At 48.4% G+C, this 22254-nt stretch overlaps 1 protein-coding gene across 2 annotated transcripts in view; it reads right to left on the reverse strand.

The window, feature by feature from the left end:
- The window catches only part of KSR1 (kinase suppressor of ras 1), a 48289-nt gene that overhangs the window by 15765 nt on the left and 10270 nt on the right, over nt 1–22254 (reverse strand). For both annotated transcript variants that reach the window (XM_027883856.1, XM_027883857.1), the window contains exon 2: nt 6440–6580. In XM_027883856.1, the coding sequence (XP_027739657.1) occupies nt 6440–6580 (141 nt within the window). The remainder of the gene's footprint in view (nt 1–6439; nt 6581–22254) is intronic.

Consider the following 22254-nt stretch of genomic DNA (forward strand, 5'->3'; position numbering starts at 1 on the left):
TCTCTGAGGAGGGCTCCATCAGCCCTGAGCTGACTGACTGTGCTCTGCAGCTCGGTGTGTGGCCTGGGATGGTCCAACTGAGCAGCAAAGCCTGCCCAGCTCTGCACTCCCAGCACACAGACCCTGGCAGAGGGACCTGGGCCCACCTGCAAACTCCAGTCTGCTCATTTGCTCAATAGTTTAATTTTATAAAGACAGCATAGCAAGTTGTAGGAAAGTATAAAGTACAGAAAAGGAGATTATATTTAAACAATCCCAGTGACCTTGAGCTGGGAGAGCTCAGACTTTGTGAACCTGCTGCCAGCCCCCATGACACGCGACAAAAGAAATAAGCCTTCAACGAGGGGGAGGGAGGGAAGTAAGAGGCTTTCTTTAAACAGCCACTCATGTGCTGCACATATGTGGTGGCTTAATATAAAACTGGCCAACCTGATCCCTGTAAGATTGGCCTGCTATGCTTTAGCTCTGTGCTAGCCCCCAGCCAGTGTGACAGTGAGGAAGGTCACTAGTTCAGGGGGCTCTGGGAACAGGTTCTGCTGCTGCCCTGGCTCAGCTGTTGTGCTGGGGGAGAGTGGCCCCTGGGAAGGGCCCTCACAGGGGCCACTTTAGAGGGGAGTGTGGTGGGCTCCAACCCCTCAGTGCAGTTCTGGGTCCTTGCACAGGGGTTACCCCCACCCTTCAGCACCGAGGGTGAGAAATGTGGGTCCATCTGACCTCTCTTTACCTGCTTCTTCAGTGGGTGCCGAAGCTTCTAAAAAAATAAAGCTTTAAAAAATGCAGATTAAAGGCTTGCATTAGGGCCAAGCTCAACACCACCTCCTTGAGCACACCTGCCTTGACAGAGGAAGCTGCAAAGTATTCAGACACTATTCTAATAATAAGGTCAGATTCAATTAGGAGAGAAAGCAGGAGAAGACAGAACCTGCTTTCAATCTTCAGCACCTCAGGAAATCTAAAGCCTAACCATGGTAAGGCTTCTGCTCAGCAGAAGTGATGCTAAAAAGCCCAAACCAGGAAATCACTCCTCTCTACAAGAGGTAAAAGGACTTTCCTATACAGCCCTCCCACTTCTCAGACACAGACTGCACTTCAGGGGACACGTTTGAAGAGAGTGAAGTGAGTCCCACTGCACCCAAGGGGCCATCCAAGGGTTAGTCTCAATTAGTCTGGGTGAAGAGTTCACACAAGTCTTTAATCTTGTCTGGTGTCCAACTTAAATCCCTGAAACATGGCAAAAATGCTGGTATCTAACACAGTGGAGGGGTTATTTTTGGTAAAGATTCCACCCTGCAGATAAGCCTATGGAGCTAATGCTGCTGCAGGCCCTCTGCAAAATCAGCCTGACCTGCTCCTCGACCCAGTAGCCACAGCTCTTCCTGTAAAGCTGGACAGTTGTCAAGGCCCCAAATGCCTCCTCTTAAATCAATACATTCCCTCTCCAGTCACCCTCCTGTGAAGCAGCAGATGCTGGAAGAGAAAGCCCATTACATAAGGTGCTTAAATTCCCACTGATAGCTCTGAGCAAAGCATGTAAAGATGCTCTTAAGAACATCTTGTGCCTGCTAGTTGTTATTTTGCTCTGGTTTTCTGGTGCCTGGAGAAGAAGGTACTGAAAAATTGTTGCATTATTAAATTCCTGGAGATTTTATGGTCATTCTGGAAAGCCTCTCATATGAAATTTCCAGCCTACATTAAGCTGTGAGCATAACCAGGCTACGCTTTCACCTGACATCACCCTCCTCCCTGGTTCCCCTCACAGCAGGCAGCTGAGAGGAGCTGCCAGGCTTGGAGCATTCCCCTCCCCTGGCTCTCTGGGACAGGACTGCTGCTGTCACTACTTTCTGTAGAAGGCAGAGGTAGCAGTCAGACCCCTCGGGCTGACCTCAGGCCATGAATGATTCACACTGAACAAGGTTGCCAGGGGCACCTGCACCCCCTGGCAGGGGAAGGGAACCCTTACAGTGGGAGAGGATATTTTCCACGAGCTGTTTACACTGGGGAGGGACCTTCAGCTGGAACACAGTGATGGAGTTTTAGCTCAAGGAAGCCTGCAGGACAGAGTTAATCTGCATATACACTATTAGCACATCCAGGATCTCCGCTATCTGGTGGTGCAGTCAGAGCTCCTGCTGCCAGACCCATGGGAATCCCCGGCAGAGCCATAGTCCTCATGGCCTGTTCATGCAGATATGCTGACAGAAAGAGATGGGAGGATACAGCTGTGGAAACCTGATAGGCTTAGGCAGATCTGCCTCTTCTATCCCCATCCAAAGCAAGGATGCACACACCAAAACCCCTCAGCACCGCTCCGACAACTGACGTGCTTCAAGCTGGACCACACTCCACACAGACAGCACCCTCTGCCACGGGCTTGCAGCACCAACCCTTGGCCAGTGGCTCATCCTCGACAGATTTTCCCCGGGGCAGCAGGAGACTCTTGGCAGACAATTCCTGCCCAAGGCATGAGCCCTTCCTGCTCTGTTCCCCCATGTGCCCAGCACTGCCCCTGCCTCGCTCAGCTCTGCACTGACAAGCAGGACTTTGGCATAAATGCTGAATGAGGAACGAGATGGGCCTCCCAGGCAGGCAGAAGGTACCACAGGAGAGTATCTACACAAATCCATTCCCCAAATGGAACAGGCAGAAACCAGGCACAGCACTGCTGTATCTGCTCCCACAGTCCCCTGTGCTGGACGGCAGTTCCTGGTCAGGATGTGCCCTCCCCATGCGTGACAGTCACCCACTCTAAAAACAGCCTGCCAGACTTGACTGACACCCACCCCTGCTCCACAGCCAGTGCAGCCGGTCCAGACATGCTTCAGAAGATGATAAGGAGATGACTCTGTTCTTAAGTTACTTTTTAAAGCAGTGACAAGTTACATGTGGGAACAAATACAACAGTTACGTTTCTGGGAAGCACAATGTAAAGGCAGAGAGGATTGCCTTCTGTGCTGAAGAAAATAAGCCAACAGAGATTTTTTTAATCTCCTCTTTTGATAGACATATCCCAAGCCCAGAACCCAGTAAATAGCTCTGCAAGAAACTTCTTCCATCAGCTTAAGAGTGGGGACAGTGCTCTGTTCTCATCTCCTTCCCTCCTGCTCGCCCTTCAATTCCCGACTCCAGCTCCCAAGGGGAACAGGACAATCCAGATCACTGTATTTTTGTAGGACCATTTTCAGAGCACCTTTCATCCCCCTGAGACCACTAAATAGTGTAAACATACCTTCTGTCTGTAAGGTTCCTTGTCCTGTCTTTTCTAGGTCTCAGTTTAAGTACCTCCTTGCCTGGTTTCAATCCACCATATTTAACCATATTCAGTATTAAACCACACACAAACAGTGCTGATCAATCTCTACAACTCCTAGCCAAAAACAAGGACTCCAGCACTTCCTAAAAAAAAAATCCCTAAAAAGCAGGTTAGAGCACAGTATCAGCCCCGCTCCGAAGCAGAGCCTGCTCCACACCAGCCACCATTTTCTATGATAAAAATCTGTCTGGCAACCGATTAGAGGAACAATAACAAAGCAACAGAAATAGCGCAGGTTGGGGAGGAGGTTCACAGCTTCCTTACCCCTCAGAGCTGTGTGCCCAGAGAGCAAACAGGATCCCAGATTCCAGGCTGGTGTTCCCCACCTACCTGCAGGCCGGCCAGGTGGGCGCAGCCCAGCCCTCTGACGGCGCGCAGCGTGACCGGCTCGCTGCTGTCCATGCTCACCGCAGCCTTAGCTGTTGCCCAGCGCCATAAACAGTGCATTGTTACTGCTGTAATCTCTTCCAGAACTAAAGGATTTTACAAGCAGTCATTATTCTTGCTTTAAATATAGGTTTTCAAAGAAATAAAGGAGCCCAACAGCACGACAGCAATTGTAACTGCCAGAGCTTTCGAGCGCTCGAGCTTCACGATGTCTAGAGCAAGTCACCGAGCAAAAATAGTCCTCACTCTGGAGTGCAGGAGTCAGCAGATATTCTAAATTGGAGCTGGGGCTCTATTTCTGACAGGAGGGCCTGGGAGCTTCTGTGCTTCCCTGCATGGCAGCTTTATTTGGGAGAGGACTGGGGGGGGCAAGCGGAGGGGAGGGGAGAGAGAGAAACAGAGCATTGTTTCTCTCACTGCTGAGCCAAAGAACTCTTGCAATTAGGCTGCTTTTCAAAGGTGTTATGTCACAGATTAGCACAATCTTCAAAATACTCCTCCCAGCAACACCAGAAATGCAAAGGGAATCGGAACCCTTTAAAAAGGCAAAAAACCCATGAACTCAGGACTTTCTCCTGATCTGTCCCTGACAAACAGGGGGCCTGGAGAGCCCTCCACCTGCACCTCCTCCTGTGCTGCACCTGCTGTTCTGTTCAGCTCTCAGGGCAGCCTCTGGTGCAGCTATTCTGAGACTCTACAGATACTTGGCAACTCCTCCAACAAGCTGCAGAACCTAAAAGATCCAAGAAGACAGGGCTGTGTGCCTACATAAATACACTATGACAACACTTGTGGGGTTTTCCTTCCCTCTGGAGCACTTTTTGGAAGCCTTAAGAAAGAAACCCAGTATGGCTATTTCCATTTCCCAGTGAGCTGAGAGTATCTTAAGCTGGGAAGCTGTTCCCAGTGTTCCCTGCACACAGAACAGGCAGAGACTCGAGGGGCTCCATTTTCACTGTGTGAGCTGCTCGGCCACCTCTGTAACGTCTACCCCACCACCTCTCCCCCCAGTCCTGTCACAGGCTGTGCACAAAGCAGGAAACCATTCCAGAGTATGTAATAACTAATCTATTAAAGCTCCTGCTGTCAGTGATTTCCATTTTGAAAGCTTTCAGCTGAAATGCAGTTCAACATGCTCTGTGAAATCTAAGCAACAGCAGGAATGATCCCCTGCCACCTGTGACATTTCTGAAAGGAAACTCATCCCGGACAGCTCATGCACTGTGCTGATCTCAGTGTCAAACACCAGCAGTGCTGCATTGCTATTTTCTGGGCAGTGCAGTAACAGGACCAAAAAAAAGCCCTACAAGAACAGAGCACTCAGTTTATTAGCCCAGCTATTTCCACTTCTCCCAGCTCAGCCTGTTCCAGCACGGCTACTCAGGCATTATTTTAATGACCCATGGGGTACTGCAGTTCTCCTGTCCAGCTAATACAGATGCTACAGAAGCTGTTTGCAGCTGCTTGAAATGGATGCAGAACTCTTAAAAAATAACCATATATTTGGAATCCCAGAAGAATTTCAATGCTTTGAACACCTCTTGTAATTCTGTCCCAGAGAACAAAAGGCAGAGTTCACTACACTGGGCACTGCCTGGGAGGGGGCAGCAAGAGAGCACGAATCAAAATAATAAAAGTTGGGAAATTCTTCCTGCCTTAGACCAAACCTGGATCTGTTCGCCCCTCTGAGTGACCACACACACGGAAGGGCAGTCTCAACCCTCTCTGCTCCCTGAATTAGCAGGATGTGGCAGATTTGAACTGTCCACCTCCCTCCCCCCTTCTCTTCACCTCTTCCCTGCCCCCAGTTCTGCAGGCACCACAAAGGATTTATAAAAGAGCTACAAAGACATTCTTTTAGGCTCAGGCAGTTCCAGTAACCTTAGAAACAACACTAGCTGGGAGCCTGGCAGTTTGGCCACGGCAACAGGCTGCTTTTATCCTCTCACTGTCACTGCTGCACCTTCAGCCCCGCCACCCAAAACCTCGCTGGGCTGGAAGGCAATACCAGCATCGCATTCAAAAATGAACAGCAGGGAATTAAAAGGAACAACTACTGGGTCCTGAACTCATCCTGTTTCACCAGAGACCCCTTTGTTACATCAGGACCAAGCTGGAATAACTTCCAAGGAAATTTGTGGAATTTTTCACTTGGGCTGATTCCTGCTGAAGTCAAACAAAATTTTTGGTTGTTTAAGGATCAAAGGAAGCTGAGTGAGAACACTGTGACCTGGCCTACAGAGGCAAAAACAAGGAGAAGAATGGAAAAACCTTTTCTGCCTTGTTCAGCTGTGAGTGGACTGAGCTCTGTGTGTGGAATTGTAACTGCTGGTTCTTTCTTGGCTAATGCTGGACACAGAACACAGTGTGGTAGTGCACTGTTACTATCTAAAAGGTAGTAAGTGATTAAGGGGTGCAGTTGTTCTCAGACCCAGGGGGCAGGAGAGGAGGCCCTGGTGGTGCAGGACTTTTGCCTCACCCTGAGCAACAGGTGTGAGTGCTGCTTCGAATGCTGTTTTGAGGAGATGCCCAGTAAGTGTGGGAGGAGGGCAATGGGAAGGGAGGGTTTCAGCACCGCTCTGGGAGAGAGGAAGCTCCCTTTCCACCACGGGTCCCCCTGTGTACCCACGGACTCCCACCGTGCCTGGAAGTTCAGGGAGCACCTTTAACCCAGCAGGCAGCTGGGGCTGTTCTGAAGGGCCAGGCAGGCTGTGTGCTGAGGGCTGCCTTCCCCGTGCTCACCTGCACAACCTCTTTCCTCACGTTGACGATGTCCAGCCAGTCGTGGAAGCGGGGGTAGCTGTTGAGCTCGGCCGTCCTGTCGCTCAGGGGCACGCTGAGCTTGCACTGCCGCTGCCTGTGGATGTAGTCAATCAGCTTCACCTGCGGGGACACAGAGCCCACACTTCAGTTCCCAGACACGCTGCCAGCTCCCAGGCAGTGCCTGTGCTAAGGGCTGTGGTTGGGGAGCAGGGCTCTCTCAGGACATGGCAGTGACACACTTCTCTGAGCAGGGAGATCCACGCAGAGCATCTCCCTCACACCGAGCATCCCTGCTCCTCAACATCCCAGCACAAGGCAGGCCCATCCCTGCAAGAGTCTGCTCTAAACCCCATCAGCAGCAGTGCTGTGCAGAGCCTGGGTGCCTCGCCAAAATACGAAAGGGATCCAAACCATCTGAAACAATTCATTACGTTCATTTGAAGGCACTGCACGTGTACACACAACCTCTCTGGGGATGCTGTGGACATCACCAGTCCAACCTGCAGGACTGTCTGCCTGCTCATCCCTTGGTCCTGCATGTTTACTGAATTCTCTTACATCTGGTCTTCATTTGGTCTAGAAGATCAGTGAGGCAGGAACAGCCAAAGTACCCAGAGACTGTCAGGCTGTTATCTGATGGGCATTTCTACTAAAAAATCGACATTAACAACAGTTAACTTATGCGAAAAAAATTCAGGCAGTTGAACTAGCTGATTGCTGTACATCTTCTATTCTATTCTAAAGTTTTATTCCAAAGCTTTTATCACCTGACCATCTTGTGGCAAAGGCACTGCACAGAATTCTTCACTTTGGACACAGAAGAATAAGACAGCAAGAAGGAATATTATCTGTGTCTGATGTTTGCTCACCAAAAAGAAAATACTCCAAAGATTGCTCACTGTGTCACACGTTCCCGTGGGGCAGGCTTAAGCTTCAAAACATTCCTACCAAAACAATGCCTTAAAGCAAGTTAGTTGATCCGTGATTTATAAACCAAAACATGTCCTTAGTCAACAAATTCTACCATTTGGGACAAGATCAGACTAAGAATGCAAAGAAAAAAACAAACATGGATTCTTTGGCCATTCTAATGTCTGTCCTCTTACAGTTCAAGTGCTTTCCTATGAAGCTAGCTGAGGGTTTGTTTTATGAGCCATCCAACCCTTACAGTTTATCAGGTATAACAAGTTTATCTCTGCCCATACACTGAACTCTGACAGCAGTGCCGATTTTTGAGATTTATCAAGAAGTGATTCCAAGTCTCTGTGCCATGCCCAGAGCGAGGCACAGCAGTGCCATTCCCAGGAGAGACAGCTGTGCAGTGCAGCACTGCCATGGCCTAGAAACTCAGCCATCCCTCCTCATCCACACTGACCACCCTGCTGGCACCACAGGAACCTTTTCACCACAGCTTCCTAACACGGCTTTGGAGCAAAAGGCCTGCAAGAAATGACCTCGGAAATCCCACTCCCTCGCTCTCAGTACCTCTTTTTCTAGAAAGGAGCTGACGCTTCCTGTTGTACCCCCCTTGCCTGGCTGCTCTGGCCAGACCCCAGGCTGCGGGGCAGGGTTGTGCTTAAAAAAATACAGGTTCTTTTCACTTCCCAAGTCTCCTCCATGGCCCCAACTCCTAAGACACTGCTGGAAGGGGCTCTGTGCAGCACAGGCTTCAATGTGAAACTTTTCTTTGTTGGGCTGTAACAAACCCTTCATTCTCCAGAATGGACAAGCAGTCTGACAGCACAGATCTTAGATGGCCAAGGCTGCTTTTCCCAGGATAACTCCTTTGCATTTACTCCTCAAGTCCAAATTTGTTTTCCCCTAGTCCTATAAATAGTATATTTGCATTCTCTTCCCACCCTCCGTGCACCACGCTTCTCCCCTAGGATGAATTTCATTCTGTTATTTCCTGCCCAGACTTTTAACTAAACTACATGGTTTGGCTTTAATAGCTGAGCTGTTGCAAAACCCTTTTCTGAGAATATAATAAAAATTCTGGGTTCAGTGACGCACATACAAAGCCACAACCAGCACGCAGGTCTCCAGCCACAAACTAGACTGAGAGATAAAGCCAATGGCAGCTACTCACTGCCTGCTTGCTGAATGGCACGTCCTACTCATCACCAATGGCAAAGCCCACAGCAGGAGCAGCAATACTCCAACTGCCTCAAAGCCACAGAGCTGGGAAAGGACAGGAGCAGAGACGGACACGGAGCAGCTGGAGCAAAGTGCTGTTCACAGGGCACAGCCCTCCTGCTCTGTCTGGGGTCTGATGGCCAGGACACCCCCATCCCACTTGCTCTGAGAAGCCCACATGCTGCAGGGTATTCCTGGATGCATGTCCATCCCCTTACAGCGCTCTGAAAATATCCCTGTACAGCACAGATGAGAATCAGGCCCCAGAAGTTTAGGAAAAAACTGCCAAGCTCGTACTTTTCTATTTATTTATACAAAATAAACAGCAGCTCTCTCGAGACACAAGTTTGCCCGTATCCATGACCTCAAGCCAACAGTTGGGACTTTCAGACAACGACAAACAAAGAGCAAACCCCAGCAAGTTTTTCAGCTGCAGTTCTGCAGACACGGCACAGGAAAGCAACGGCATCTGTGAAACCAGATCACAGGCAGATACTGCAAGGGTGAGCTGGAAGAATTCTGTATTCAAACTGCAGCCCAGGTATTTCTGACCTCTGGTTCACTGATCAGAAATCACATTCTAATTTAACATTTGTCAAACAATGTTAATAGTTGTGGTGCCTCACCAGAGAAATTACATCTCATGCATTTAGGGGTCAACCCTCTCCCAGCTTCTTGTCGATTATGTTTTATTCATGTTTAGAAAAGTGGCATCTTGTTCCAGCAGTCATTAAAAGGCATTAACTCGTTGCAGTCTTTGCACTTGGTCAAAACCCAGTCAGTCTGAATTCAATGCACTTGATCCAAATAAACAGGGAGAAAGGAGCAGAGGCTAGAAGAGTTTGCCTTTTTCTTAGCTTATTCTCATGCTTTTGATCCACATATCTTGAAATACCCCCTCTAAATGAAGCAAAGAAAATTCTTTTCCATTAAAAAAAAAAAAAAAAAAAAAGGGAAAACCAAGGCACAGAATGGAGATTATAAATAAAACAACCTACAACCTGGGGACAAGCACAGGGACTCTGCTATGCCAAAGTGCCAACTGAGATTTCTTCAGAATATCAACAGTTGGAGACCAAGTTTGATTCAATCATACATTTCATAACCAAATGTCATGTTTCCACACTTTCACAAAACTTGTAATCTGCTCTCTGAAGCCTGCAACTTTTCTTGTTGACTTGAAACATTTGCAATGTTTACAAGAGGGGTTTGTCAATACTTCAACCAAACAAGTGTCATTTTTTAATCAACAAATCCAGCACATGTTCAAAAGCAGACCCCATTGCCCCTGTCCCAGCTGAACAGGGGAGCCTGGCAGCAAGAAATATGAGCTGACACCCACCCTTCCAAGCCTAAAGCCAGTCCTGCCCTGCAATCTGTGAGCTGCTGGCTCAGGCTTTAAAAGGATCAGATCAATGTATGGCCCAGCTCTTACATGTGGCTCAGAGAAATGCAAATCATCTATCTTGCCTCAGACAGGAATTAATCAGGAAGGAACTGCTCTATTAACCTCCTGCCAAGAAGCAGCCCAGAGGGCAGGGAGCAGTGTCTGCAGCATTGCTGCAGCAGGACACTGCACTGGCCAGGCCAGCACCACACAGCGAGGGACCTTCTGCACTTCTGCCCCCTGAAACGGAGGACAAAACTTCTGAACTCAGAGTTTATCTGCACGGGGCACTGGGGAAAGTCGAGTGAGTCATCCGAGGGCATCCAGTGAAAGTGGATTCACTTCACACCTTTAGCTGACTCTTATCTCTTTTCCCCGGTGCCATTAAATACACAAACCCTAAGTCAGACCAAAAAAAACCTCTTAGGCAACCTGAGCACTGAAGCAAACATAAAAAGGTCAGAATTGCACTTGCCAAATTTGTCTCTGAAGTCATGCTCAGCAACCATGTGAGAAACTGATAAAGATCTCACCAGCCATTGGCAGAGCAGGAGCATGTGAGCGCACTTTGAGGGCACTTTCTCAAAGTCATCGAGTTTAAAGTGAAAAAAGGTGCAGCTGGTTGATCCAGGGATGGGAAAGAACAAGTATTTCAGTTTTATACAGCAAGCTGTGAGCTGGGGCAGAGCCTGGGATCTGGGGAGCTCAGTCAGCCCTTGTGCAGGAGGTCCCCCGAGGAACCAACCCCTCCCTGAGTCACTGGCACAGCCCAGCAGTGCAGGGTCAGTGCTGCTCTGCCCCAGGGGCCAGCTCTGAAAGGGCAGCCCTTCCCTCGGGGGTCTGGGACAGATGAGCCCAAGAGAGCCTTTCCACTACAGTGAGAACTGAACCAGTGCCTGATTCTGACTGTTTTAAACCCGAATCTGCCTGGTGAAATGCAGAGAGTGTGTCTGTACCCTTTTCACACGGCATGCTCATTTTGCAGTGAAATCCAATCCAATCTTTTTCATAGAACATTTTGTTCAGCCACACAAAACTATTCCTCCCATCCGTGCTTCCATTAGGAACACTCAGATAATGCAGGATTCAGCTGGAGAGTCTTACAATCTTGCAAACTTCCAGGCTGCCTTGAAGTCAGCATGGAATTCAAAAAACTCTTTCCAAGGCAAGAACAGAGACTGCACAGGAGCAAAATGCATAACCTAAAGTAAGAACAGATGCAAAACACATTTCATTTCAAGGAATTATTTGTATCCTAAAAAAATGAGGTCAGTTTGTCACCCGCATGCCTTTGCCCTCAAAAACAACAGAACTGAGGCTACTAAAGGATGATGTTACAACTGTGAGCATGGCCAAGGTATCAGAGAAATATCTGGTAGCAGACTCATTTTCTTTGAGGTAGTACCTGAGAAAAGGGGCTCACTTACATGGCAGACACTGACCTGCAGTCTGTGGAATTCACACTGTCTTACTGGAACCCAGCTGACTCATCCAGCAAGACTCATGACAGCGAGCAGGACTCCTGTCCAAAATGTGAGGCCTGGCTTCTGGTTCTGGCTGTGCTAAAACAGTAGCCAGTGTTTGCTCCTTAGGTCTGTGCAATCACAGGCACCAGGCACGTAGGTGTCTGCTGTGCTGCACCACAGGGACAGCGCCCTGGAACAAGACAGGCTGTACAACAGTGCCACTGCTCTGAACGCCACAAGCACCTCAGTAACATTAACACACTCACAGGACCCCATGTGGTAGCAGCGTGTTAAAAATAAGAAAGAGGAAGAAGGATTAAAAATAATTTGCACAAAGTGAAGGAGCAGCTCTAAAAACAGCTCCTGAAAGCCCTTCCAGTGCCCTGCTCTAAGCACTGGCTCAGGGCAGCAGAGCTGCTGGCAGGCAGAGGCTGTCAGAAGGATGACAGGGAGGGGAGGAAGCACCTGGCTGGCAGTGCCCCTGGCAGTGCCCCTGGCAGCTCAGGGGCTGTGGGCAGCCTGGGTGCCAGCCCCGCTCGCAGTTCCGCCCGGAGCAGCGAGCCTGGCCGTGCTGAGGGACCTGGCTTTGCTCAGAGCACAAAACGAAATCGTTCCCAATGCACTGCTGAACAAACCCTGCTAAGCAGGACCCAGCACAGGCCAGCAAAAAGCGTACAGGCGAGGTATGCTGGAGGGGGGGAGCCTTGAGAGGAATTAGTAAATACCGGCACAGAGAGCTAGACGGGTAGAGAGAGATGGAACACCAGATGGATGGATTTTCCTTTGAACTCTCAGGCAAGCCTCAGGCTGACACAATAGCCACTGCCCAAACACTACAGTATGTTATTTCTGCTTTGTCAGATGATGCAGACAGCATCATTTCTGGGTCACTTGGAGGCCACATACCAGTCCTTTTCTCTTCCCTCCTCTCTTTTTCACACTGCCAGTGACTGAGGCTGTAAACACTCAGTTGAGGTCTTCCCAGCTAAGAGTGGGAGGATGAAACTCCACAAGCAAGTGGTTCAATGTGCCTGATAACATGATTCTCTTCAAAGATTTCACCCTAGTGAGGCATCTGAGCCTAATGCAGCTGCAGGAACAGTCCTCTGCTAAATATCAGAGATTTCACCCCCACTGAACACTGAAAATGAAAGAGCCCCCCCCCCCCTTTCTTTACAACCTGAGGACATGCAACTGCAACAGTGACTGAGAGTGCTCTGCAAGACCCAGAACTGTACCTGCCACTTGCTGAGCTGTCCTGCTGCTGCCACCTCAGATCTGCAGCTCTGCCTGCTCTCATCTCACAGCTCTCCAGCACCCAGTGAGCTTCTTCACCTCAGCCATGCTTCATTAGGCTCAGCTCTATTTCCCCATGGGCACAGGAACTTCCCCTGGCACCAAGCCTATACTGAAGGATATGGTGACTCCAGACCTGTGGAGGTTTCCCACTCCTCATCAAATTCATGCATGGCCATTTAGCAGGCTCACAGATTTAAGGACTAGTGGGAAGCTTCTCCCTTTGGCAAGACATCAGAAAGGTTCTCCTGAGATCCCTTCTAGGGATTCTACATCATTTGAGACACTGACCTACATCATAACAGCACTGACAGAAATCTGGAGAGCCTCAAGAAATCTACGACTTCCATCTCCCTGCCCCAAGCAAAGATCTGCCCTGAGTACATCGTTCTTGACAGCTGGGAACTGCAGGCTCAGATCCTTCCTCTTTCTTGCAGGCTCCCAAGCAGAGCCCTGCAGGCTGGACTCCCTGAGCCCTGGGCAGCGTTAGGAGCTGACACACTGGGGTGCTTGTGCCTCTGAGTGTGGACAAGGCTCAGTTCCTGGTCACTCAGTGTCCCTGTGCTACGAGTCTGTCGGGTGCTCACACCCCAATACCAGCCAGGCTTCTCCCAGCACTGCAGGCAAACAAGCACTGTATAATTTCCCTGCTGTAGCCCACACAGCCCTCCAGAGGTGAATGCAGCCCGAAGATAACACTAATTCTATGCCTCTCTAACTATAATTATTCAGTATCTCTGCAACCCACTGTATCTCTCCTCCCATAATGAAAACAACTACCCACGATCCCCTGGGGACTTTACAGTGACAGGGAGAAAGACTACCAGCAGGTTTAGGATCTGGAAAGCACCAGGCCATTCTCTGGGGATCGAAGTTGTGTTACAAGTCATGGATCTCTCTGTAAAATTCAAAACTTACAGTGCCTTTAGAGAGAATATCCTCCATAATTTTTATGACTGCACTACTCACACATCTGTACGAGAACTCTCAGGTATATTTGACTGATGGTGGGGGGGTGGAAATGAAGACACCACCAATCCGTGCATGTGTAAACTTACAGCCAAATAAAGTAGGAGAGTTCAGAGCAGAGAATATAAAGACAGACATTTCCTTCGGCAAGGTCAGGAAGGGAATGACTAGTTGTAGATCCCCATCATATTCCTGCACTTCCCCTTCCTCACTGCAAGCCTCATTCTGCAAGGTGCTGAGCACCCCCAGCTCTCCCAGGCAGGGAGGTCTGAGGGAACACCTTCATGCCTGTCCTGGCCACTCCCCGTCCACTCTGAGGGAACTGCGAGCAGGAACCAGGCTCCTGTAACGGGGCAGTTTACTGCCCACAGTGCTGTCCCCAGCACACTTCTCTTCCCCTTGCCTTCCCAGCCATCTCCCTTTGGTCTTACACATTTCTATTTCTGCAGCCTCAGTAAAATCCACACACAAACCTCCAGTTTCTTCCATTCCCTCATGTACTGGCAGGGGAATGAGACAGATCAGCAGCTTGCTCTCTGCAGCACTCGGGCTTATTGGCAGACCAAGAGAAGGAAACAAAACACAACAAAACCAAATCCTCTGCTTGTTTCACCCAATTATTTGATCACTTCAGGAGTTTCACCTTTCCCTCCTCCCCCTGACACACAGTTTCCCAGATTGCTGCTGGTCTGGGCTTTGGGGAAGAGGTTTATCCAGGACAATGCTGTCTCTGTAGGAGCAGGTTGCAGGTCTTGGAGCTGAAGACATTCTGTCTCTGCACCCTGGGAATCTTTGCTAAGAAACCTTATTCTGTGAAATGCTCCAAATTATTGGCTTTCTGCTAGAAAGAATGGAGCTATTTGGGCAAGGACTGGGGTCACATTTCTCTTTTCACAGACACTGCGTGAGAAAGCTGCCATGGCTCACTGCTCACATTTTGGTTTTCCCAGAATCTCTTCGGGGCTCTCTCTCACTGGTTCACATTTGCCCACAGCAACCACGTGGGGGTTCCATCGTTTGCTTAAGCACAAGTACAGGATTTAGAGTGGAGACACCTGCACCCAGATTCCCACCCCACAGAAGAACATTTTTTCATGTGACGCTCAATTAGGGAGTAGAGGGAAATGCAGTTGCCAACCCAGTAATAATTGTATGAGAAAAAATATAGAGGGGACTGATAAGCAGCCATAAACTAGCCAGTTCTGCAACAGCTACTTGGCATCATACAGCAGCCTGGAAAGATTGTAATCAACACTTGAAAAGAGATGACAAATACAAAGATAACAAACTCCAAGCTCAGCATTTTCAGGCAGATACAATATCCATTACTTTTGTGAATTCCACATAAACTTCACACAGCACATTTGTCTCAGTGCCTGAGCAGAACAGGAGGTGGCGGCTGGGGTTGGATTTTCTTTGGGTTTGTTTGTGTGAGAAGTGCATTGTCCCCCTTTGCTGAAACCAAGACTTTTCCATGAAAGTGTTTCAGGCAAGTTTCTCATTTTCAAAGCATTCTATGGAACCAAATTAAAGTTCTCAAAACATATTTTTCTAATAAAAACCTGCATTTAAAAATACTTCACTTCTGCATTAAATGCACAATAGAAGGAAATATGCCAGTTCAGGGTTAGAGTTTAAGCATTTTTCTTGTGTGTCCAAAAAATATTTTATGCAGAATTTGTGAAAAGTCTGAGCCTGACTTTTCACTCCAGCTGAGGACTGGAAAAAGGCCTTTGGAGCAGGAAAGTTCTCACATTTGCCATCACTTCCACAATTTAAAAAACTATCCCATTTCTGCAAAGCAATTTATACACCTGCTTGCCTTCACTGCAGTTCTCAGCTTTCCACCATTCACTTTTCATGCTCTGCAGGCTCTTTAGGAATCACTTCAGAGTACTCCTTCACCCCCCTGCTGTATGACATGTCCTCAGTCACATGCCTCTTGTCCTGAAGCATCTCCTCGACTCTGTGCTGGAGCGAGGCTGAGCAGGCTCTGGGGGCAGGAGGGACTCGCTGCCCTGAGCCTCAGCGACAGAAACCACACAAACACCACTGCTTGGGAGAGAAGAAAAAGCCATTGTAACAACAGCCTGTGTGCTGCCCTGTCATGGAAATACTCCCCTCCTAAGGAGCAGGGGAACACAAAGGGATTCTGTGTTGCATTCCTCTGCCTGTAACACAGTTCTGAGTGCTGGATACAAATTCAGGCCATAAGAGTTGAGATTCGTCCCTGCAGCCAAACAGCTCTTACCCTTATGCAAAGATCACTCATGTTCTGTCATTTACAGAACCTCACCTTGATCCTTCCAAAAGGCACAGAAATAAGTTGGACATTACTGAAAATCCTCAATTCCCATGGATGCAATGCCACACCTGTGCAGGGGAGGACTCTAAACACCACTGGGACTCTACTGCACCTTCTGCCAGGGGTGATACAGAACACTGCTCAGAGCAACAAGGCCAGAAACACAGGGAAGGCTTATAAATGGTTAAGGGACCCAGCAGTGCTGCAGAGAGCTGCTTACCTGTCCACAGGTACCAAGTCAGTGCCTACACACAGCTTTCCTAATATCTGGCTTGTTTTAAAATAGAGCACATCAGCTCTCCTTCCACAGCTCAGCTGGGCTGAGGATTTCCACAGATCCAAAACTTACATCTCCTCAGCCATGCCAGGATAAGTGAACAAAATTCTCTGTGTAGCACCAGTCCTGCTTTAGAATCAGCTTCTGAGTCCAAAATGTCTTAAACAAAAGAACTTTCTCCCTCCATCTTTCCTTCAGAGGCTTATTTCTCTTTTGTGTTTTGGCAAAGGGAATTTATAAATTCAACTAAATTGTTTACAGTATAATCTTGAACGTGCAAATAATTAGCAGCAGATTACTTTTAGCTTTCCAGACGTGATCTGATTCCAAGAACACTAAAATGATCCCAAACTTCCAGATGCCCTGATTTCCCAGAACGCTGGAGAAGGTGCTGTCTGTGCTGCCTGTGACCCCCCAGCAGAGCTGACATCAGAGCCCTGTGCTCAGCCAGGTTACACAGCCACTCTGGGAGCTCCACACCAGCAGTGTGGCTGCCCAGGCCGCTCCTCAGCCGGGTGTTCCATGCTCTGGTGCCCATTTCCATGGCCTGGTGCCCATTTCCATGGCCTGGTGCCCATTTCCATGGCCTGCCTGCAAAAACCCTGCATGTCCAGTCTTGCCCCTAAACACTGCCACTGCCAATCACTTTCTTCTGATTGAGAAGGGAAAGGGGAGAGGACTGAGCACAGTCACCCAAAAATAGGAAGCTGTAGCATTACTCACTACCTTGAGGACCTGCTTGCTCTTCCTTTTCGATTACTCAGCAGATGCTCTTCAATCAGTTACTCAGTTTCTACGTGCACCTGCCAAAACCCAGTTTCTCAGGACACACATCCACCCACGGAATTCAGCAAGGCACATCCTGCCCCACCTCCTCCAGGGAGGAGGAACATGGATTTGGAGGGAGCCTCACTGCTTCGACCTGGAACAGCATCAGACCCAGCAGTGCGTGGCTCACAACCACCTGCTCCTTCCTCTGGCAAAGCTGAAATCTGTAAGGGTAGGATTCCCAAAAATCCTGCAACTGAGCTGCTTTTGAGGTCGGCTGCAATCTTAAAAAAGGGCAAATCTACCAGCCCCATGAAGGAAAATGCTATTTCTAACAAAGCCAGAGTTCTTAAAAATCCCAGTTTGCCCCACACACTGCAGTCCCCAGTGCCAAGGCTCTCCATTCTGCTCCAGGTCTGAGACTCAGGAAGTGGAGTTTGCTTCAAGTATTAATACAGAGGGGGGGCTTCTGTGTGGTGGGGATTTTTTTTTTTTTTGCTTCTTGCAGTGAAAGGGAGGAGGGACATGGCTGAAAAAAAACACACATTTAAAAAAAATATGTCAACTATAGGAAATTGCTTAACTGGAATGTGGCAACTTGCCACATTCTCTCTTTTAAGACAGCAAAACAGCTTTATTTTAACAAGCTGCTATGAGATTGCATTTTGGGATTGTCAGGGAGAACAAAATACACTAAAACCCAATCTGTTCAAAATGCTTTGAACTGTAAAGCAAGCTTCCTTAGTTCAGATTTTAAGAGGAAAAAAGAAAAGCTTTGGTATGTTCTGCCATGCAGTCGGATCACAGATCTGCAGTTTGCTCATCAATTTTGGAGAATGCTCCCAGAGTGCTGTGTACAGGCACTGAGGCACAAAATACAGGACTGAAAAATCTGGGCACGTAACTGAGACTGAGCTGCCAGGTAAAGCAGGTTCCCCACAGCCCAGCTCTACCAGAGACTCCTGCAGCAGTTCAAAAGTAAAACCAAGTCAGTGGACAGTGGGAGCTAGCTTTACCTTCCCTCCAGGGCTGGGCATGCCATTTGGCCCTGGGAATCACAGGGTTTGCTTCCCTGCTCAGCCCTCCTTCCTCCTCAGCAACCAGACACATAACCCCCCCCCAGCACCGCTCCAGTGCCCCTCTCTCTGCAGTGCCAGCCCCTGGGTTAGCCCTCCTGCTCCCACAAATCAGGAGCACCCCAGGCTCAGGCAAACCTCTGGGCAGTGTCCTTGACTTCCAAGGGAGCAGAAAGCTCACCCAGGAGGTCTCAGATGTGCCTCCCATCAGCAGTGTATTCTCAGTGCTCCCAAACCAACTCTCATGCCATACCATGAGTAATCACATCTCCCAGTCAGGCTACAGGACAATTAACACAGCAGCCTGGATTTATCCAATTATTCCTGAGCTATCCTCAGCTTAAGTATCCCTTCTCCAAACACTCCTGACTTGCTCGTGTCCAAGCACCCACACTCCTGCTGGATCACTGTACTGATTGCAGAGGGCTGACAATTCCTGAGACTGAGCACTGCTGAGAAATTCCCTGCTATGCAGTTAGGAACAAGGGAGCACAGCACTCTGGACAGCCCATCACCCAAACCCACAGGAGGCACTTCCCTGCAGTGCATTACAGATAGAAAATCCTCCACTGGTGGAGTCAGTGATATAGCAATGAGAATGAAGGAGTTTGAAGAAGTTTGGGTTAAACATGGGATGTGGGGAAAGGTTGTGAAGCAGAAGATGGTGTTGCAGAAAGGCTTTATTTATGGCCTTTTCCCTGATTTTGTTTTGAAGTTATGAGGTGAGCTCTGTGTTTTACTTTGCTGTAAAACTGCTGTTGAGTTGCTGGGTGTCTCCCACTGTGTGTTAAACGAGGTTTTGTACTGGACTGGTTCTTCCTTCCTACTCCCCTGCTACTCTGCAGGGCCACGGACTGACAGAGTGAGGCAACAGGAAGAGCAGGAGTGGAGGAGTCACCTCTGCAGAGACAAAGCAGGATGTGACCTCTGTTCCCTAAAGAGGGCACAAATGGTCACACTGTGATATCCAAGCTGGTGTCTCCAGGAAAGACTATAGTAAGGACCAAAGTGAAGCTGTTAATCTTGGGTTAGAAACTGAATTTAATTTCATCAGTGGTGCTCTGTAGGAGGAACTTGATAATTAACTGCAAGGAAGTCGAATTAGTGACTATTCTGACAGATTCTTGCTAAACTAAGCTCAAACACTCTAGTACTTGATGGAGCTTCAACTCTACTAGACCTTGATCTTAGGAAGTGTTGGTGCTGCTCCTACATGAAAGCATCCAACTCCTGCAGCCCTGGTGCTCTGCTCACCCAGGACAAAGTGTGTGGAAACCTGTGTGACCTGTTTGTCCAGCTCAGAGGTTCCCCTTCTCCACTGGCTGTGCTGCCCTACTAAACTCTGAATTTAACAGCCTATGACACAAGTAACACTGACCTGGAGGCTGTTTGTGCTTTCAAAGGGTGTATGTTCCGTGCTGGAAATGAGTCCCTCGATCCAGCCTGACTGTCCCATAATAATAACTGGAAATGAACCCTGGACCACGGGTTCCCAGCCACTCTGGGGTAGATCACGTTGCATAAGTGACAGCCAAGCCTGGGGGAGGGGAAGGCTCAGTGACAGGGAGCAGCACGTGCCTCCTGCCACAAAGGCAAAGACCCCCCTACAGCTGCACAAAGCTTCAGACAGGGATGATCTGTGTGAAACCAACAGCAGTGGGGCACAGAGAGTGGAGAACACTTCTGGGTTCCACAGCAGCTGAAAGCAGAGGGACCAGTCTATAAAGCCAACTACTATAGGGTTTCCCTTGAACTTGAACCTTGAGACTAGTAGATAACCTGCCAGGAGTGTGCTCCAGATATCCAACCCAGATAAGCAACGCTAAGGCTTCCTTTGTCTCCCAGCCAGGCCATCTGCAACAGCAGTGTGAGAATGACAGCACTATGCAGGTGCAGTTAAGTCCCTTCTAATCCCCACTTCCACACTGTCGTGTCCCAAACACTAAATAAAATCAGGACTAGAAGCACTTTCTCTGAAATGTGTCTGCCCCGGTTTAAAGAGAAGTTAGAAAACCATGGCTAGTAGAAACCTCTCATGAATAGGCAGACTGCTTTCAGTTCCTCCCAGTGAGCCTGTAATGTGCTTGGCTTTCACTTGTCAACATTAGAACTCCTTCCTTGTCTTTGGTCCTTCTGGAGAATGAGGAAGGATCAAAGCACATGGGTTGAGTACAGGCAGCCCTCCCTGTTATTGCAGGGGAACTGCAGAGTACACAACTTCTCACCCCGATTGTTCCTGCTGAGGAGCCTTTCAAAGCCTGCTGACACATCCAGGATTTTTCACAATAAGACTGTAAATTAGCTTTGTCTTTCACAAAAGGCTCATGACAAACGATGATCTCCAACGAGATACAATGACCTGCTAAATTGTCTGTTGGTCTCTTGGGGGGTTTCCAGGACCTCCCTGAGCATCATTTCCTGAAGTCAAACAACTGCACTTTCCCACTGAAAGGACACACTGGTTGGGTAATGGTGGAGTCGCTTTTCTACATGCAATTCTTGCTTCCCAACTGTATTAATAGCTCATCATTAGTATCAGGAAAAGCTTCGAGCACTTACAAATTCAGAGAAAGACCTTAAGTGTTGATTCTTGATGCTGTGAAAGAGCTGAATGGCTATTGCTGAAAGTTCCAAGGTACCCTTGGGTGGAGGCAGACTGGAACCCTCCCTCACTGGGGCTGTCACACAGAACGGGAGCTCAGCTGGGAGGACAGCAGTGCTGCTGAAACATGCAGTCAGCAAGCTGAAAGAAGAAAAGATATCTTACAGCTGTGACATTTTCACCACCTTAAGGGAGGTGAAATAAGCCAGAGAGAATCCTTCTGTATTCTAAAAATATCAACTTTCTCAGTTTATTATCCTTTGCTACTTAAGTGTTGTTTTTTTACTCCCTTGCCCATTCACAACACACTTTAATATCAGATCAAGTCTGAAGACAGTCCAACAGTACTTGTGTTTAAATAGCTGGAGCTTCAAGTGAGGGTGAAGGGCACGCTGCTTAAGGTATTCAGCCTTGAAAGGCACTTATAGAAGAACTGAGCCAGCGGAGACCAGAGCTAAATTCAGCTCTTACCCTAGTTTTAAACTGCTTCAACTCCTTTGTTTTCAGCACAGTCACATTCAGTTCTACTCCTGGAAAGGCAAGTGGGCTCACATAACCCAACATTTGTCTGATGCCAACTAGACAACCCCAAGGAACGTATGTGGGGCCCTCGGTCCAAGCCAGCTGCACTCTTTGCTACAGATGTCACTTACATGATACCTTTAGCAGACCAAGTGTTCCATCAAGTGATACAGCTGTAAATAATTTACCAGCAATCCCATAACGCTTGATTAAAACCTACTGAAAGAAGATCTAATTAAATTGTCTCAGAAAGAACAGACAATGATATGACGACTGTGTGAAGGGCAGATGGCAAGCAGAAGCTCATCGGAACATGAGAAAATCATTTAGAAGGTACCTTAACCTGCACTGAGCTGTGGTGATCTCCACCTGCGTGGGTCTGTCTGCTCGGGAGGTTATTCCCTCATTCTGCCTTTGGCCCTCAGAAGTGACAGCAAGAGTACTGGCTGTCCTCACAGGTACCATTTGGGCACCTGTAGAATAAGCACCTCATCTCTTAGGCAGAGAGCTTGGAGTAGTTGCTGCATCTTTCAGTGATGAACAGCAGACAGCAGATTTCTCCTCCTCTGAGGAAGAAAAGAGCTCTATTTCTTACCTCAAATCTAAGAAGAGATATGGACTAACATCAGGGAGTTAAGTATAAATCTAGAGTTGCCCTTAAGTTCAAATGAGTATCACTCAGTTCAAAGTTCTGCATGAAACTCAGACTTACTGAAGAAAATACATACATGTGTAGTCTACAGAATGAAGTCCATCCCAGCTGGGGGAGGAGAATCCATTGCTTAGAGACAGGCTGGTAGAGTAATTAAATGGGATTCTGGTGCAGCTACAGGAGATCAAAGCAAAGCTGTGCCTGTTGTCCGCCCTGACCTCAGAGAAGCTGCGAGCTGGTTGCAGTAAGTCATGCTGGGATGACCAGCCTAGCACTTCAGAAATCAACACTGCTAAAGTGTGAGACCCACCAAGGAGAGGGCTGAGTGCTGCAGCCTG

This window comes from Empidonax traillii, unplaced genomic scaffold, assembly GCF_003031625.1.
Source record: "Empidonax traillii isolate 1590-97213 ecotype Southwest subspecies unplaced genomic scaffold, ASM303162v1 scaffold135:size1941959, whole genome shotgun sequence".
Lineage (NCBI taxonomy): Eukaryota > Metazoa > Chordata > Aves > Passeriformes > Tyrannidae > Empidonax > Empidonax traillii.